The sequence below is a fragment of the Cyprinodon tularosa genome, unplaced genomic scaffold (genome assembly GCF_016077235.1).
Source record: "Cyprinodon tularosa strain WSP-4 unplaced genomic scaffold, ASM1607723v1 ctg928, whole genome shotgun sequence".
NCBI lineage: Eukaryota > Metazoa > Chordata > Actinopteri > Cyprinodontiformes > Cyprinodontidae > Cyprinodon > Cyprinodon tularosa.
Window position 1 is genome coordinate 181,720 of NW_024039705.1, and position 20,153 is coordinate 201,872.

Consider the following 20,153-nt stretch of genomic DNA (forward strand, 5'->3'; position numbering starts at 1 on the left):
GTTCATTGCGGTATCATATCACCTTGCATTTTTTTGGTTGTCGCCGTGGAAAAAAAGAGTAGAGACGGTCAGTGAGAATAGCGTGAAGAGAGGTGCCAATGTCATAAGGCGGGAGGCAGGGGGAATCGACTGGCATTTATTTATTTATAATTAAATCGACTGTTCCGACTTTTTCTGGAGTTGTTGGGGGTCTTTCAGAAATATGTAGGCTACAGTAGGCTACTTGAATCCGTATTTATGCCAAGCCAAATGGTTTAGGTTGTTACAGGTTGAATCATGAGAAAAACGAACTTCAAAGCTAGACAAATTCCACTACACAGGGGCGGATTTAGGAAATTTGGGGCCCTAGGCAAAGACAGGCATGGGCCCCCCTGAATTGAGAAGACAACATATAGAACAGACCCTATGAAGGACCAACTCTGCCATATTTAAAAATAAATACAGAAATAAATAAATGCTCAATAAATGTATAAGCATACAATTAATTGCCAACAAAAAAGTGAGACATAAATGTATATAACTCTTAATTAGCTTCTTTATTTATTTGCCTTTGTAATATTTACCTTATTTATTTTTCTGTCCTTTATAATCTTCAACTTTATTTTTTAATTACTTATATTTTTAAGTATTTATTTATGTGCATGTTATAATATTTTTGTCTGTTTTATTATTCCTTTGTATTTTTTTACCTTAGTTATTTCTTCGCCGCTGTTTATTTCTCTCTGCCCTTTTTACATTTATATATATATATATATATATATATATATATATATATATATATATATATATATATATATATATATATATATATATATATGTGTGTGTGTGTGTGTGTGTGTATATATATAAATAAAGGATGCATGTCACAGGAAAGACTAGTGATGTTTCAAATTTGACAATTGCTTTAACTACAGAACAGTAAATTATTTAATCGATAATTAACGTGACCCTAAACATCCCCAGCTGCACACAATAACACACATTAAGGCAATGTTAATACAAAGCTGTACCGTTTGTTTTCAAATAGTTTGCTGCCATGTGTTTGGACCTTTCTGCCCATGCGCAGCAGATGGACTGAACCAATGTAGTGGACACTGTAGGGGGGGCCCTGAGACACACTTAATATTATAAGCATTCTAATGGCATTTTAGCGAAAGGATTTTTATCAAAAACATAATTATTGTGCACAAATAAGTAATAGCTGTATTAACCATACATGTAAAAGGAGTTTTAGGGGGCCCCCCAGGAACTCGGGGCCCTAGGCAACTGCCTAGTTTTGCCTAATGGTAAATCCGCCCCTGCCACTACAGTTATGTGATTTTAAACTATGAACTGTAATTTTAATTATAACACTCAGTTAGATGTTGTGACTGATAGGCCAACTAGCTGAACTAGAAATAAAATCATTTAGTCTGCCACAATGTGTAAAATTTAAGGTGAATCAGTGTGTTTGGTAGGCCTATACCTATTGAATCTCCATTGAATTTGAATGGCAGAGCCTGCTGGCTTGTAAATTATTGTCCAGAATTTATCTTAGACATTAGGCCTAACCATTATAGACAAAAATGCACCACATAAAAATACATATATTTTATTATTTTGAAGCTTAGCAAAAAGTTTATATGATGCTGGTTGACACAGACAGGAAGACAACCCCCCCCCCCCCCCCCCCCATAGCAACACAATATTGGCATATCTATAGAATCTTACAATCTCTAGTAGAGATATCCTGTCTGAGACTGGAAGCCTCGTGGTAGCTTGTAGACCTATGTCCACATTAAGTAACTGTTAATGGTGCTAATGCCTTAAACCAGTTATAATGTTTATTGTATATTAAAATGTTATCATGGTCCTGGCCTGCAGGTGTTTACTGAAGATAGCAGGGAAAGAGATGAAGCGGAAAGTGATCCACTGGAGGGAAGCAGCAGTAGTAGTGCAGTAGGCCTACAGCCAGAAAAGGCAGAAGGAGGAGAGGGAGAAGAGGGAGGGACAGAAGAATGTGAGAGAGAGGGAGGGTCAGAAGAAGGATGTACAGGAGACGAGATGGCAAGGTCAGAGGCAGATGGAGGAAAGGAAGAGGAGGTTGGCATAACATATACAAAACCAAATCAACCTGACCCTAAATTTGTGAAAAAGCAAGTGTTTAAGGACCGTACTCTGTCATTCCAGAAAGGATGGTATGAAAAGCATCCCTGGCTGCATGTCAATCCTGGAATCAATGGTGTTCTCTGTTTTCAGTGCTCCAAATACTACAAAAGTGGAAAACCAGCTCAAGCCAAGAGCATAGATCCAGCTTTTGTAAGCTCCGGCTTTAAAAACTGGAGAAAAGCTCTGGAAAGATTCTCTACCCACGAAAAATCAGCTGGTCACAAAGTGGCTGTCACAACAGCTGCATATGAGAGTAACCCTGTAACTACACAGTTGAGCAGTGCAGTCAGTGTGCAACAGGCAGAAAGCAGAGAAAATCTGTTAAAAATACTAGGGGGTGTTATGCTTCTGGCAAGGCAGGGAATGGCCTTTAGGGGGCATGAACATCATGAAGGCAACCTTAAGCAGCTCCTGACATACAAAGCTGAGGGGGATCCAGCTTTTACAAGATGGCTGTCTGGAAAGAGGGGAGTATACACATCTTGGGATTGCCAAAATGAGATGCTAGATTTGATGAGTTCATCCATCATCAGGGAAATTGCAGCTGAGATCCAGTCCCTCCCAGTGTTACAGTATGCCATCATAATGGATGGCACAAGGGATATCTCAGGTGTGGAGCAGGAGGCCCTGTGTCTACGTTATGTGGACAAAGATTTGATGGTGCAAGAAAAATTCATCGGGTTGTATGAGGCAACTTCTACAACAGGTGAAAATATTGCCAGAATTATATTGGATGTGCTACTGAGATTAAACCTGCCAATATCAAGCCTTAGAGGTCAGGCATTTGATGGCGCTTCTAATATGTCTGGCAAATATGCAGGCGCACAAGCGGTGATCCAAAGAAGCCAGCCATTGGCACCATTCATCCATTGTGGTGCACACTGTGTGAATTTAGTCACACAACAAGCTTGCTCAGTGTCCCCTCTCATAAGAAACTCCCTTGCCTGGATTCATGATCTTGGCACATTTTTTGGTCAGTCTGGCAAACTGAAAGACCAATTCAAAGCCATTGCCAAATCTGAAGGAGAAGGGCCAGTGCAGCCTATCAGGCCTTTATGTCCCACAAGGTGGACAGTGCGCACCCCTGCGCACCCCTGCTTTGTCAAGGACTACAGAGTCCTTGACAAAGTAGACACACAACTTACCGACACATTTAAGCAGCCTGGAATAGAATCACTTAAGGCATTGGAGGCCTTGCTGCTGACCCCTACTGCAAGCAATGTAGGGGGAGATATTCAGAGAAAGGCAGAGGAATATCCCGAGCTCCAGTGGGAGGATTTGAAGATTCAATTGGCTATGTTCAAGAAGAAATACAATTGCAAAACCACTGCAGATGCTGCACAGACCTTAAGAGCAATGCCTGTGGAAGTTCGCGCCCTTTTCCCGCAAGTTGAGACAGTGGTCCGACTGTTAATGGTTGTGCCTGCATCGTCTGCTGAGGCAGAAAGGAGTTTCAGCGGCCTGCGCAGACTTAAAACGTGGTTGCGGTCCACCACATCCCAAAAAAGGCTGAATGGAATGGCAGTGTGCCACATCCACCAAGAGAGGCTGGACAGTCTGAACAAGAAAGACATTGCCCAACAATTTATTCAAGGCAAGGATCGGAGGAGAGAGGTTTTTGGATCCTTCACTTAGTCTGTTTCTTCATTTGAGGCCATTTATTGAAAAGCCATGTAAAGTAGTTATTTACAAATTTGTTTTTGTATATATGTAGGCTTTGCTGTTTGTGTTTCTGTGTGTTTACAGCCTGCACTTAAAGTCAGTCCATGTTTAAATAAAACCTTTTTTTTTCACACGTCATGTGGCATGTTTGGTGAGTACTTGGTACCAATACGTGTTATTTTCTTGCAATGATGGGCAATTAAGATTGATGGGTTGTCATAGCTGAGTAATAGCCAGTAATAGTAACTGTCCCCCACAGTTTCAAAAACCTATCTGCGCCCCTGGTACAAAGCCTGGAACTCAACACTATTTCTGACATTTTCAATTGAAAAAGCTTCCTGGACGGGAAGCGAAATGTCTTCAAACTTGGGAAAAGAAAGTGCAGAGGATTGTTTTTGACCTTTTTTGAGAAACAGGTATTGACCAGATTTTATCTTGTTCATCTCCTTTCAAGGAGTCTGATTAAGGTGGTTTGGTGTTAATGTCTGATCATTAAAAGCGATGCTACCATTAGTACGCTGGGCTGAAACATCACCAGGAGGTGGATCTAGACTGCGAGGAATTTTTACTGACCTGTTGTAGCCATTGAGAGAGAACGCCCCCTGTGGCGAAGCAGAGGTGCTGCTTTTGAAGTAGTACACGCAACCCTTGTGGATGATGATGTACCTCAATGGCCCTGCAGAGAGCCATGTGTATTAGGAATGTTTCTATTGGTTTAACCTTAAAGATGGAAGCTGAATTTAGACATTTAGGATAAAAGATCTTGTTTCTACTTACATTTCATGAGACTAAATTGACTACCTCCCTTCTTGTGGAGGTACCCTGCGGTGGAAACCCCTCCTGGCATTGTAAGGAGATTCTGAGCGCCGATGGCGCGCATCGGCACCGGCCAGTACATCTCTGCAAACGACATGGTTCTGTGGGAAAAAAAAAACAGAGGGAATACATGAAAATGTGAACAAAATCCACAATGATGGATCCTGAGCAGAGTTATAGTCAGCCATTTTCCTGTCTGGTAAAGCCGGGCGTATACTTTGCAATATTTTCAGTCCTTGCACGCGGCTACAGCTATAACTGTACGACGTAACCGCAGGGTTTAAACAGTTTAAAAGTTAACAATTCACGATATATCGCTCTGATAGGATCTACCTGCTCACACTGTACGTCTAAAAACCACGTCGGACTCAGCGTAGAGAAATGGCGCTGGCTGGACTCTTCCATTAGGAAGAAGAAGAACTTCCTTGTCTGCACATACGCAGTGCTGGAGGTTCTGGTAAATTGGGTCGTAGCTCTGCTTCAACGCCAGGATTTCCCACGACACCCTCACGACGGCCGACTGAATTTCACACATTTCAGACATTTCACGACTTTACGATTCCTGATTGGGAGATGTGAGAGGCTGATCGCCCCTCGATACCCCCTATATACTACATGATGCAGAACGCACGATCAGGCGGAAACTCGGCCCGATGGAAAAAATTCTCGCATGACTGGAAAATTGGCCCAAAAACGGCCATAAATCATACAGTGTACGCCCGGCTTAAGTTTCTCAGACAATCCTGTTATGGTTCAGGAAGCCCCAACAAATGGAAAACTAAGCGGTAAATGCGGATAAAGATCCCAGAAGAGTCCTCCCTGGTTTTCCTCGAGTTTTTCTGAGTCTTCTTCCGGGTTTTCCTACCTCCTGCTGAGCCGTTTGTTTATGCTCTTAACAGCAGCATTTTCTCTCAGCATGCTGACTGTCGTAGATAAAACTGTGGAGGCTAAAGTCGGCAGTAGGCCCATGACAGACACGGCGCTCCTGCTGGACTCTTTCCTGCCAGCGTTTGAAGGTGCATCTGATCTTATCCAGGTCCTACTCTCCATCTGAACTCCGGCTTTGTTCAACCAAACCGTCTTTTTATGCCCTCCCATCGGCTCCCTCTCTCTACTTCTGACTTTTTGGTTGATTTTTATCTCCTGCATTCCCCCTTCTTACATAAGCACCGTCTGACTGAGATAGCAGCCTACAGTGAGGCGGGAATAAACGCAGATGGAGTTCAGATAGGACATCCTGAGTCCTTTCACTGGAGTTCAGCTTTCAGAGAAAATGGTTTGTGCTTGTTTATGTGTGTGTGGGTTGGGAGAGTATAAACACCCTTAATGAAGTCTGCAATCTTCAAATGTGTTTATATGCAGTTTCCAGTCTATCAACCGAATCAAGAGCTCAGGCGGAAACGGGTGTGTTCTTCTGTCTGATGTCTGAAACTAAAGGATCTGGAAAGATTGAGAAAATTCCCTCCATCAGAGATTATAGGTGGTTTAAAAAAAACTTTCACTTTTTTAGGCATTCTCTGGGACAAAACCTTGGAGAATATTTAGGCAGACTTGCTATCAGTGTATCGACCCTCCAGACCACTCAGGTCTACCTACAACCAGAACTAAATAAACGTGGAGAAGCAGCTTTTAGTTCCTATGCTCCACTTATCTGGAACAAACTTCCAGGAAACTGTAAAAGTGCGGAAAGCCTGAGTTCCTTTAAATCAAGACTAAAAACACATTTGTTTACGAATGCCTTCCACTGTTCTAGTTAAACAGTTCAACTAAAACACCATTAGTTCATTTTTTTAGTCCAACTGCTTTTACTGTTCTTGTTTCTGCATTTTTTTCCTTCTACTTGCTTTGATTTAGTTTTATTTTCCTATATTCTAATCATGTAAAGCACTTTGCATTGTCTTTGTACTGAATTGTGCTACACAAATAAATTTGCCTTGCCTTGCCTTGCCTTGCTTTGACTATTAAGCTTCTGTGGATCAAACTATAGGTTTAGTTTTGGCTTCATTTGTTACGTTTCTTTACCAGTATGAATTTTACAAATCTCCCTGCTACTTCACCTAGTCAGCTTAGACAGAACCACCAGTTAACCTCTGGCTAGCAAAGTTACCATTAAGCTAGCACTACCGTTTAAGAACATATTTTTTTTTCCCTCCCAGGTAGGTGCATGTGTATATGCTTTATGTATATATATATATATATATATATATATATATATATATATATATATATATATATATATATATATATATATATATATATGTATATAAATAAATGTAAAATGCAACTGCAAAGAAATGAATTGTTAGAAAAAGTGAGGAGTGATTAGAAAGTGTTCTGAGGAAAGAGGCAGAGTGTAAAAATATCCCTGATGAACTAAAAACAACCTTCATGATGACAGTAAATTAGCAAATTTTTTTTTCTACTATCTTAGTAGAAGATAAAGATCAGAGAACGTCCGTCTCACAGGAAGGGAAGCACAGCAGCAGCTCGCATACCAGACCGATGGGAACATGTTTTCCTTTCAGGAAAAACGTGTCGAGTCTGGGATGAACTTCAGCTTATTTACACGCCTGATGTCAATCTGCTCACCTGAGACAGACATGAGGTGAAGCAGCAGCTGCAGGGATGTGGAGGATTTATCAGATTAAATGATCTCCAGACGCAGAGAGGAAGCTGGCGTGGGATTGGCTAATTACCCGGCCGAAAGAAAACAGCTTAACATTTATTATTAATTACTCTGCCTGGTTATATGCATTTCAAAACATAAAGTTTGACTTTAAGAAATAAAACATGTCATACAGATGAGAGGTCTCCAATAGAGAATAGAACCAGATGTAAACAGAAGAAACCGGATTAATGGACATGTTTTAGAAATCCTGAGCGTTTGGCGACTAATTTAGGCAGCGACGGACCAAGTACTCATCAATAGTAGTTAAGTAAAAGTATCGATACTCATAGTCAAATCTTAAATCCACCTAATAGTGTTTAACATGTGATCATACGGTTGTTAATCTGGATTAGGATGAATAAAAGCCTTTTATTGTGGAGAAAGCTTCCAGACTCAGCGGAGGTTCAGGTCAGTTAAAGTCCTCATCCACTCATTATTTTCTCTGAATAGTTCCTGTGCAGCTTTTATGGGCTTAACCAAACAGCTTCACCATGGATTTGAGAGCTTCAGGGCATAGATGCTGTTTTTGTGTAATTGAGGATGCGAGAAACCTCCAATCAGAGCAGCAACAGAACATTTCCTCCTTCTGGTTCTGTTGGGTTCAGTCCCACTCAGGTTGTTTTTCGGTTTGTTTTTTACCCTAAACTCGCCTGTTAACAGCAGAGATTAACTATATCGATGAAGAACTAAAACTTCTTTAGTTCTTGGATTATCTGAAATAAAGCGTGTTTTTTTTTTTAAGTCAGTATTTATCACAATTTTCTGTTTGCCTTATCTAGATAAGTCATTTTTTCTTAAAATAAGTGTATTTGTTCTTGGATTGAGGAGATTAAAGAGACATCTTACCAATTTACACTTAAAATAAGAAAACTCAATTGCTTTGTTTTATTTAAAGTGCATATTATCTAATTATCTTATTTTAAGAGTAAAAATACTCATTATATTGGCAAACCATCTCAGTTACCTACTCAAATTAAGGGTAAATACACTTAATTTAAGAAATGTTTTGTTATTTCTAGATCGTTTTTTCCAGTGTACTGAGGATTAATTATTAAAACAGACTCCTGTACGGGTTCATTAAATGTTCCTGGAATAAAACATCCAATCAGAGATGCAGCAATCTCAGTCTTCTTACCATTTCCTCTTTGGGTCGATTTTCACTATTAGACACGTAACACATAAATGTGCCACAAACTTATTGATATGAAGCTGATTATTTAATAAAAACACAGTTTTTCCTCAAAACTTGACATTTCTGTCAGGTTCATTAGAGTTAAGTGTTTGTTAGTGAGGATTTTAATCTACAGGATCATAAATTCTATTTGGAATTGAGAGGATTCTTGTTTTTTTTGTAGGACTATCTAATGTGTTAAACAACATACTGCAATTTTGTTTTTCTAAATAACTATTTTTTTCTTAATATAAGTGCATATTTTCTTGATGTAAGGTTGTAAGTGATAAACTTTGCCAAAGCAACAAAGACAATTTACAGTTTTTTAAAAAAGATACTGCATTGTCTTATTTTAAGTGCATAGTATCTAATTATGTTATTTTAAGAGCAAAAATACTAATTCCATTAGCAAATTATCTTATTTTCTATTTAAGAGTCGCCACAGTGGACACTAAATGATTAAATTAAATTGTGTGAGGATTTATTTACATTTAAATGTGAGTAAAATCCCCACACTGATCTCTCCAGTAGTGATCAACGACCAGAGGACCAATTTACATCCAAATTGTAACGTTTTCAATTCTATTCAGTTTATTTCTATAGCTCCAATTTACATCATCTCATCTCAGGTCACTTTCCAGTTCACCAGATCATCCAGTCAGATTGATTCAAAGTTTTCTATCTAAGGAAAACCAGCTGATTGCATTGACTCTTCAGCAATCCCTCACACTAAGCATGCTTGTAGCGACAGTGGAGAGGAAAAACTCCCTTTGAACAGGAAGAAACCTCCAGCTGAACTCGGTGTGAGCGGCCATCTGCTGAGGCCCACTGGGGTTCAAAAAACACAAACGTTTTATTTATGGCACAAAAAAATAACCCAACAACACAGGACCTCAGTTTCTGTTTCAACTTTGTTTTGTTTTTTTTATAGTTTAAATAAAAAAAAAATGAATATTCTAACAAAATTCAGGATCTAATTACTTTACTTTACTACCAAGCCAGTAATAATTGTTATCATTTGTCCATGAAAGCTTATAATTCTTACCTAATCTGATTTTAATCCAAAGGTGCTTCAACCTGCATCCTGTCAATTGATGCGTTTACAGTCGGTGGGAATTAAGAGTTTTGATGCAGTAAAAATATATTTATTTTTCTTTTCCTCTATCTGACCAATGATCGGATCTTAGCAGGGAAAAATGTCCAAACTAAAAATGTCCCTCTACTCTCCTGAAAGTAAAAGCTTTAAAATCCACCTGGAATAATTAATCCAAGCTGATGCTCGACAAAATTAGTAGGATATTTTTAAGAGGATCTGTAAAAACAGGACACAAAAAATGGCTCCAGCCCATTTTGCTCTGGGGGCCTTTAAGGCCAACTGATGATGTCATCAGTGCTTCATGAAGAGGAAGCAGGACATTAGGACCACAGGTGATTTCTGTTAAACAGGTCGTGGTTCTGCTCTAATTAGCAGAGCAACGTTTTTTCTGAATCAGAGCAATGAACATAAAAACGTTTTAAATTTCCATGAATGTGTGTCAAAGACGGAGCAAACCTCTGCAGTCGCGCTGCAAAGATTTCCAGCAGCTGTCAGGTGTTTGTTACAGAAAACGGATTGTGGCTCACCAGAGCTCTGAGTCAAAGCGTGCTACAAACTCAAACATAATCATGAAGCCCCCCCATTCTGCCTGCAATAAAGGTCAGAGGTTAACCGCCGCCCCAGCTGCGACAGGGCCGTCCGGTCCAGGAAGCAGACACAGTCATTAAGAGACGCCTTAAAAACCCGCAGCACATTTCCTGTTCCCCGTCCTGCGACCACAACAATTCTCTGTTTAGTGATGTCAGCGTGCAGGTGGGAGCGCGTGAACATTCACACGCAGGTGGGCTTCTGTTAATGGCCTCCTGATGAAAAGAATGACACTGAAGCAGGATTCAGCTCCTCAGCGTCATATAGGACTATGGAAAGCTGTCAGTGCCAAAATCAACAAACAGCAAAAAATAAAAAATACTTTGACGTATAAATATTACATAAATTATTTATCTCATGGTTGCATCTTGCTATTAGCAACAACAAAGGGGTAGATAACATTCTCTATGGAAGCTCAATAGTGCCAAAATAAAAAAAAAAATATTTAATTCAAACTAAATCCTAAATAAAAAAATAGTATAACAATATTGACAACTTAACCCTTAAATTTGAGAAAAATCTTATTATTTATTAGCTTATATTTAAAACCCAGAGGCACCAGTGTCAGCAGGTAGACAGGAAATGGGCAAAGAGAGATGAAAGGAAAACATGCAGCAATTGCACCAAGGTTGGAAATTGGACCGCAGACCGCTGGCTGGAAACCCGCCGCTGCACGGCGCACCACCTGCTGCTTCTACCGGCATCAGAACATGTCATGGCTCCTGTGGTTTCACAGGTATGATCATCATTCAGAAAATGTTTAATTCAACCAGAAATCGGCGGATCTTAAAGGAATAGTACACCCAAAACATGATTAGCCTTCATTTTCTACTCACCCCCATGCTGAACAACACTCTGGAGTACTTTTTTGATATCTCAAATGCATCTGGAGATCTGGGAGGCTTCTTGCTGTCTGCTGACATTCAAATAATGGAGGTCTATGGCGCCCGAGACAGAAAGGTCCATAAAAGTCCATAAAAACGTGTCAATATTCCTCCATACTGCTCGTCCAATGTATTCCAAGTGTCCTGAGTGGGTAGCGTCCATAATTTACTCGAAACGAAGTCATTTAGAATGTTTTTAGAGCATAAACAGTAGTGTATAGGATTTCCTAATAGCGCCCCCATGCGCGCTCACGGCGCTACGGAAGCCGGCAGACCAAACCAGCGCATTCAGCTCGGCAAAGAACTCATGCTCTTCCTCAACACTGAAGTCCTCAGACATTTTTCTTTCGTTGTTTCTTTCTTTGCACAGGTAAACAGCACATTTCTTCTTCTACGCTTGCATTATCGGCAGAGCAGACGCTGAATGCGCACTTCCTTCCGGTTTGGTCTGCCGGCTTCCGTAGAATCGTGAGCGCGCATGGGGGCGCTATTAGGAAATCCTATACACTACTGTTTAGGCTCTAAAACGTTCTAAATGACTTCGTTTCGAGTAAATTCTGGATGCTACCCACTCAGGACACTTGGATTACATTGGACGAGCAGTATGGAGGAATATTGACACGTTTTTGTGGACTTTTGTGGACCTTTCTGTCTCGGGCACAATAGACCTCCATTATTTGAATGTCAGCAGACAGCAAGAAGCCTCCCAGATCTCCAGATGCATTTGAGATATCAAAAAAGTACTCCAGAGTTTTGTTCAGCATGGGGGTGAGTAGAAAATGAAGGCTAATCATGTTTTGGGTGTACTATTCCTTTAATGAGATCAGCCCCGCATGAATGGAGCAAAAGAAAAGGAAAGTTATGGTTTGGTTTAACCTACAGATTTTTTTTTTTACATCGCATCAGGTGGAGACGAGGCATAAAAACAAAACATCAGAAAGTGATTGTGTTGTACTAACAGCTCAGTTTCCTTTCAAATCTGCACCTCCATCTTCTACCAATTTATTAGAACTTAATGTTTTCCTGGATTTATTTCTCTTCCGTTTGCAAACTTTTTTGTACTTTTGCATTTCAGTGTATTTTTCCTTTGTAGTTCAGTATTTGCATGAATTATAAAAACACTAACAGAAATAAAATGATTTCATTGAGGGATCTTATTTTTATGAATCACATGTTTAGTCCTGGATCCAGGGCCGGCCCAAGGCAAATCCAAACTAGGCAACAGCTTAAATCCTAAAATGATTCCATAAAGGTTATTTTTGGACATTGTTTTTGCTTCAGCTATGAAAAAGTATAAGAATTTAACAGTAAAAAAACTGCATGCGAGTTTATGGTTTTACTTTCAAACATAAGCAGAACTAAGAGCTGCTGCTGATCACAGTAGCAGAAAGTTTTCTGCAACGCCTCATTTTTTATTTGTTCTGATTCTCAGCACTGTTTTGCAAGCCTGCTCTTGTGAAACGTGACAGATGGTGACCTCAGATGTAGCATAATGACCCAATATTACATGATACGATTATTTCCTTACAGAAGTTTATGTATTTAGAATATGAGCTCAGAGTGGAGGCGTTGAACCGACACATGGGGGGAGGGGGGGATTGTGCACCCCTTGGCAGGCAACGCCATTTTATAAGCAGAGCTGCAGGTAAGAAACGTTTATGTTTTAAAAATATGAATCCACTATAAGAAAACCTGGGTTTGTGTCGTCCTGCTGACTCATAGATGTCACCTTTGTTTTCAGATGTTAAGCCGACTTCATACGGAAGAGGATTAGGGCCATTGAAAAAAAAAAAAAAAGTTAACTGACTTTTTTATTTTAGTTTAGTTTAGTATGGGAAAAAAGTCAGAATTCTGACTTTTTTCTCAGAATTCTTACTTTTTTTATTGTCAGAATTCAGTCAGAATTCTAAGACTAAATTCTTCTTCTGACTTTTTTATTCTGACAATAAAAAAGTCAGAATTCTGAGATTAAAGTCAGAATTCTGACTTTTTTATTGTCAGAATTCAGTCAGAATTCTGAGATTAAAGTCAGAATTCTGACTTTAATCTCAGAATTCTGACTTTTTTATTGTCAGAATTCAGTCAGAATTCTAAGACTAAAGTCAGAATTCTGACTTTTTTCTCAGAATTCTGACTTTTTTTATTGTCAGAATTCAGTCAGAATTCTAAGACTAAAGTCAGAATTCTGACTTTTTTCTTAGAATTCTGACTTTAATATCAGAATTCTGACTTTAATATCAGAATTCTGACTTTTTTATTGTCAGAATTCAGTCAGAATTCTGAGATTAAAGTCAGACTTCTGAGATTAAAGTCAGAATTCTGACTTTTTTTCCCATGTTACACTGAAATTAAATTTTTTTTACATTTTTTTAGTGGCCCTAATCCTATTCCGTAGACTTCGTGTTGCCAGACAGGTTCTTTTCTTATTTCCCTCAACCTAGTTAACCCTTCAAAGGGCACTCAGTGAAATACCTTAAAAATCTAAATTTCAAGCCAATAGTGTTATTGGAATCGGGAAAAAGAAAATATTACCTTTGTAACATTAACATAAGATATGGATAATTTTATAGCATACATTTATGTCAACTTGCCCGAATATATTAAGAAAAATAACTAAAGTGTTTCTATAAGAAATTCATGAAAAACACATTTTTTTTTTGGTCCAACATAACCTTAGAGGCATTAATGCTGATATTGGCACTCATAATTTTTAGTTTAGAAACCTAAATATAACAGTTAACTAGGATTATTAACTTTTTAACTTTACTTTTTAACTTTTTTATGTAAACACATGCATATTTTTATCCTGTGTAGGCAGGGCTTTTATTTTATTTTATTTACTTTTATTTATTTTAGTTATTTTATCTTTTTTGTGCAGCACTTTGGAAACCTTGGGTTTATTGAAATCGTGCTATATAAATAAAGTGGATTGTACGGAAGAGGATTAGGGCCACTGAAAAGAAAGTAAACTGATTTAAATTTTATTTCAGTTTAACATCAGAATTCTGACTTTAATCTCAGAATTCTGACTTTTTTCCCATACTATACTGAAATATAATAAAAAAAAGATCAGTTAACTTTTTTTTTTTTTTCAGTGGCCCTAATCCTCTTCCGTATGATTGGATTGGTTTGGATTTTCAATTAGCTTTTTACCTTTTTTCTTTAAGTGTTATTTTTTCCAACTTATTGGACCATCTAATTGGTCAAATGCCAAAAATCAGATGGCTAGGTATAGATCTTGTGCTTCTAGACGTCACTGAGGGACTGGGTTGGGACTCCATTTGTAAGGGGGATGCAAGTGATCAAAAACGCTAAGTTGCCCTAAAAAGGGTTAATGCTTTTTTTCTCTTTATAAATCATTTATTCCAGGTAATTAAAACAATAAAGGTTCCTTTTAGTCTGATATTAAAATTGTTGGTTGATCAGAAACATTTCAGTTGGAAAAAGGAAAAAAATAGAGGAAATGTGTTTGTTTGTATTTCATTTAAGCCTAAATTTGGAACAAAAATGTGATTTATGATTTGGTAATGAGTCACAAATCGTTTTTATTTGAGAAAAACTTTTTTTTTTTTAGCCTATAAATGAAATGCATTTGATATATTAGTCTCAGAGAAGTTAGACATGGTTGTCTTCTTTAACAGGTATGGGTTTTATTATGTAATCAGTGTTTTTATGACTGTATGGAACAAGTAGAGTCTGTTTATGAGAGACTACAGTGGAGGTCAGTTGACCGACGCTGAATAATTCCTCGTTTTGCTGCAAATGAAGAACAACGCAAAAGCAGAACAGAAAGAGAAACTTAACTTTTTCACTGGAGCTGAAATAGTAAAAGGCCCCTATCAGTACCTGTGGGCCGCTGCGCATCACCTCTTCCTGTGTCCAAATATGGCCGCCCGGCTCAACAGGAAGTGCATCAATGTCAGCGGGGGACAGAGTGACTGAGACCGCCGCTGCTCAGGCGTCCTTAACCAGAAAGAAGCAGTTTCTATAGAGATGTAAGGCTGATATGACGACGCGGGGGGAGAAGTTTAGAGAAGTTTAAAGAGACTCTGAGGCAGGAAGAGAGAGTCTGCAAAGCACCACCGAAACAGGGGTCGAAAATTAGAGCACGCTTCCTGTAAACGCTGAAGAAAACCAGAGAGAGGAATTACCATGGCAACAACCAATGGATGGAAGCAACTGGGAGGCTTTAGCGTCTCCACTGGAAAGTATGGCTCAGTCTTCTTAATGAAGACGACCACCAACCGGGAGAAACTGTCCTGACTCGACGGTGAAGCTCGTCTAAAATTGAAATAGTTTTACTTTAGATTCAGATTGTTAGTTTTAAATTAAATTCCTTCCATACAGCCTCTGTTTTAAAGCGCTGCTCCTGCAGTTTACAGCAAATTATACGGAATATCTGCAACATTGTTCTGCAGAATGTGGTCATGTTCTATATGTCACACAATAAACTAAAATAAAAGCAAATAAAACAAATAAAACCGGGTTAACGCTGTTTGCTTTCAGAATGCAACCTGTTTTTGATTCTAAATCTTTTTTAAGGGTTCTATTTCGAGGTTATAATGACTAAATGTTTTCCCCTTAAAGTCTTAAAGTGAATTATCTTTATAGTTTTGAATTTTTAGTTTTGAAACTAAAAATTTTCAATAGTTTTGAAAATTTTTGTTGCATAACTTTTCTGGTTGGATGCATTTATCCCTTTTTGTTCTACAAAGAGGAAGGGGGGGGATTAACAGTTTATTCATTAATCTTTTAGATGAAGGTTTGTTTTGTTTTGGGGTGGAAGAAACAAAGTTTAATGCTGTAATCAATTATAATCAGGGAGCCATTTTTATCCTGATTTAGATTTGATTGAACTGCATTTCAGCTTAAACAAAAAACAAAACAAAAGATTATGTTGATTAATTAATCTGTATCAGGGCTCTGTTAAAAAAATTAATCTGTTTTTGAAACAATTCTACATATTTTATATATATTTTATTTATATTTTTCCTTAAGATCATGTCAGAGAAACAAAGTCGGATTTTTCTAAAATGCGTTTCCACTTTCCTTATAGTAGCTACCATTACTTTATTAATTGAATGTATTAATTAATACATTCTGTCAGATGAACATACCCCGTCAGACCTGCATACCTATAGTCAATATGCATGCGCAAGACGTCAGATTTGTATCCATTTAGTTTTGTACAAAAAAAAGATATTAAACTACCTTAATGTAATATACAAAAAGTAATTCACTAATTAAATCATTGCTTAATTGACTTGTTTGGATTTTTGCCTCTAAATAAACTTATTAGTTGATCATTGATCAGATATTCGGTTACCAGTTCGCTGGCAAACATGTTTATTCAAGTTGAAAAAGATTTTTTTTGTGCATCTGGATCATAGCTTCAATGGTTTATCAAAGCGAAGAAAAGTTTTTTACAGAATGGAGGATATTTCTACTGACAATTCAATTCTATTCAGTTTATTTCTATAGCTCCAATTCATCTCAAGGCACTTTACAGTTCAACCAGATCATACAGTCAAATTGATATAAAGTTTTCTATCTGAGGAAAACCAGCTGATTGCATCGACTCATTGACTCTTCAGCAATCCCTCACACTAAGCATGCTTGTAGCGACAGTGGAGAGGAAAAACTCCCTTTTAAGGGATATAAATAGATATAAAATATAAAGTCTGTTTGAATTAAAGGATAAAGCCATCAAATATTAAGCTACTAGCACCAAAAGGAAACAGCCCCTACCATAATACTTCCTATTTTCACAATGTTTCCCTCCATTACAGCATCTGTTCAACCACTGAGTGGACGTGTTGGATACGTGTTTAGATTCCATCCTCTCATACCACATTGTTCTCTAAAACATTCAGGCCTGATCTGCTAAAAGTTTGCATGTCTAACGACACGTGTGACGCTGACCTAACTGACCACAAGTAGAGCGACGTCTGTGACACCAAAACAGCCGCCTCAGCTTTTTCATGCAACCTAAAAATAATGCATGAAGATGCTAGATTATATCCCCTGCTGTCCTGGTTAGTAGATCAGCTTTGCCATATTATCCTGTTTGCATGTGTCTTTACTTTGCAAACCTTCACTGGATCAGAACCTAATCATTTAATTCCATTGAACGCTGTCTAAAAACTGAAAACTTTACCTCAAAAACATGAAAAAACTCACCGACTTCCCATATTTTCCTGGTATTGAGCTGTTAAACGTCAACATTATTCTAAAGAAACTTGCTGACTTACTTTTTGCACATCCTAAAACAGTTTGTGACCAACAATAAGTCGACCTCGTCTTGCGTCAGGTTGAGCCTCTAATGTCAGAGCAAAATGTCATTCTCTCCTCTGATCTTCAGCTGCAGATCGATGAGGTTTTTATCCCAATCCTAACGGTAATGCACAGAAATAGGTGCGCCTGTTCTGGATTTTCCAACTAAAGGGAAAAAAAGGCATAATTTCCTTTGAACAACGAGCTGATCAGAGTTTCTATTTGAAGATCCAGACCAGCAGATGAAACCAACAGGTTCTAGATATTCAACATCAGACATTAAAGTCATAGAACCGATCTGTACGCCAAAGAACCAAAGGAAAAAGTTAAATGTTCTCCAAAAAGAAGAGAACTTGACAATAAAGGAAAGCTGTGAGGAGCAGCATGCCAAGAGTTCACACTTACAGGAATTCCCTCTCTTCCCAAACACACATCCTGGTACTCGGCTTGGAGCTCCGAGCAAAAGACTTCTTCTTCTTCAGAGAAGGAGCGGACACGGCGGCGGACATGACTGGATTCTCACAGGAAGGTGAAGAACCATACTTCCAAAACCGCCCGACGGAGGACAAGGATGAGCGGATAGAGCCAAATCCAGAGGGCTGGAATGCTGATGATGAATGAACGGGTTTATGGAGGCTGGAAACGTGACGGAAAAGCAAAGAGAAGCTCAGAGACGACTCAGCTGTGTCAGTTAGGAAGTCTGAAGGTGAACTGGATCCCACTGACACTCTAGCTGAGGTTTCCTGAAGGTGGCGGCGAAGCCTCTGATTGGTCGGCCGTCTTACTTCCTGCTTCCTCTGAGGAAGCATGCGATTGGCTACCGGATGCAGCCCATACCACACTACACCCTCCCCCCCTCTCACACACATACACCCACTTCCTTCTAACAGACTTGGACAAGCAGGACCTGAAATAAGACAACAGGGGAGTTTCCATCTCTTCAGACTGGAACAAAGTATGGCTCACGTCGTATTTACAGATATCGTAGAAGTCAGTGTCAGACTGCATGTCGACTTTTACAAGACGTCTAACATTAGAGAAGAAAATCTTAGAAATGACAGAATTCATTTTTACTCACAGAGAGGAAAATAAAACACTAATTGAATTATTAAAACGGAGGTAATATCATCTGATTTTATTTCTGTCACAATGAAGCAGCGTTTAGATCTTCAGGGCTTAAAGTTTCTGCAGCAAATCTATGGAAATCCCTCAGAGCCAAAACCAGCAGCTGCTGTTTGTATCAGTATCTGAACCGGTCATAGCTGCTGTGGTTACAGCTGTTAGTGAGATCATTATGATTCAGTTTAACCAGAAATCTGTTAACATGAGGTCATCGTTCCCATCGGGGAAGACGAGTAGCATGCTTTAATGGAGGATAAATAGATAATAGGAAAAAAAAATGAATAATCACAAAATGAAAAGTGAAAAAAATGTACAAACAAAATAGTAGGAATTGTAATATTTTTTACCACCTAAAATATTTTATTTATTTATTTAACAGTGTCCTGTCTGGCAATGTGGCTATAAGAATAATTGTCTTGATGCCAAAAAGAGCCCAACAGATTTTACTTTCACAAGTGTAGCAGTACGGCAATTGCCATATTGCTACACTTGTTTCGTGCATATAAATTGCTTTATTATAATTATGCAGGGAGTTTTACAGTTTATATGGACACTGCAATGTAAATAGAGCAGAAAAACAGAAGAAGAAAAGGAAAAAAAAGAGAAAAGATGAAAGAAAGAGGAGAAAGAAGACAATGACAAAACATTTTCAGTCTGCTTCATCACCTGTAACGAGATGCAAAAAGAACAACCGAAAGACATGCTACGAGACATACAATGAAGCAACACCTTGAAACTATTGCTGAAGTAGTATTATTTAGTCACCGAAAATATTTTAGAAGTACTGAAAAAGCTTGCAGTACACTATCGACATAAAAACCCTCTAGATCTGCTAAAGTAAAACGAGGTGAAAAGAGGTAAGAGCCTTTTTCCTGATATCAGTATTCATATCTTATTTTGTGTCGCGCAATGTTAGAAAAGGTTTTTCACTTAAACATTATGGAACAATATTAGGAGAATTGCAGATGTTAGATAATAAAGCTGCGCATACACTGTGTGATATATTTTCAATCGTTGCACACAGCTGCAGCTCAAACTGTATGATGAAACTGTAGGGTTTAAAAGTTTACAGCTCACGATGTTTGTTCTCACACTGGGCGACCCAACGCTCTGATGCCTGCTCATACTGTACGTCTAAAAACACGTCCTACTCAGTGCCAAGAGATGGCGCTGATTGGACTCGTCAATCTGGAAGAAGAACTCGCTTGTTTGCAGGTGTGCAGAGCTCGAGGTTCTGGTGTGCCCGTAGCTCTGCTTCAACAGCAGGATTTTTCCACGACTGGCTTACAGCAGCCAAATAAATTACAAACATGTTTTCTCTCGACCTTATGATTCCTGATCCGGAGGTGGTGGTGAGATGCTGATCACCCCTCCACACCCCCTGTACGCTACACGACGCAGGACTGGAACTCGGCCCCATCCAAAAAATTCTTGCATGACTGGAAAATCAGCCCAAAAAGAGCAAAAAATCATACAGTCTTAAGTTAAAGATGTATAACGCCGCTGTGCAATATTCTAAGGTTTTCTCAGGTATTATTACCTGGAGGAGTGGTGGCCTAGTGGTTAGGGTTATCCAGAGGTTCAGAGTTGAGCCCCACTCCCACAGACTGCCACTCTGGGTCCCTGATTAAGACCCGTCTGCAGCAGCAAGGGCTAACGTTAGCCCATCTGTAGCAGCTGCGTCTGCAGCGGCCAGAGCTAACGTTAGCCCGTCTGCAGCGGCCA

At 38.8% G+C, this 20,153-nt stretch overlaps 1 protein-coding gene across 3 annotated transcripts in view; it reads right to left on the reverse strand.

Moving 5' to 3' along the window:
* The window catches only part of sh3bp2 (SH3-domain binding protein 2), a 30,224-nt gene extending 12,094 nt beyond the window's left edge, over window positions 1-18,130 (reverse strand). For 2 of the 3 annotated variants that reach the window (XM_038274738.1, XM_038274737.1), the window contains exons 1-3: window positions 17,712-18,130; window positions 4,588-4,727; window positions 4,384-4,486 (exon numbers count right to left, since the gene is read on the reverse strand). In XM_038274738.1, coding sequence (XP_038130666.1) covers window positions 4,384-4,486; window positions 4,588-4,727; window positions 17,712-18,115 — 647 coding nt within the window. In that variant the 5' untranslated portion in view covers window positions 18,116-18,130. Of the gene's footprint in view, window positions 1-4,383; window positions 4,487-4,587; window positions 4,728-5,491; window positions 5,692-17,711 lie in introns of those variants that run through there. The other variant, XM_038274739.1, reaches the window with a different exon arrangement.
* Between the last annotated feature and the right edge of the window lie 2,023 nt (window positions 18,131-20,153).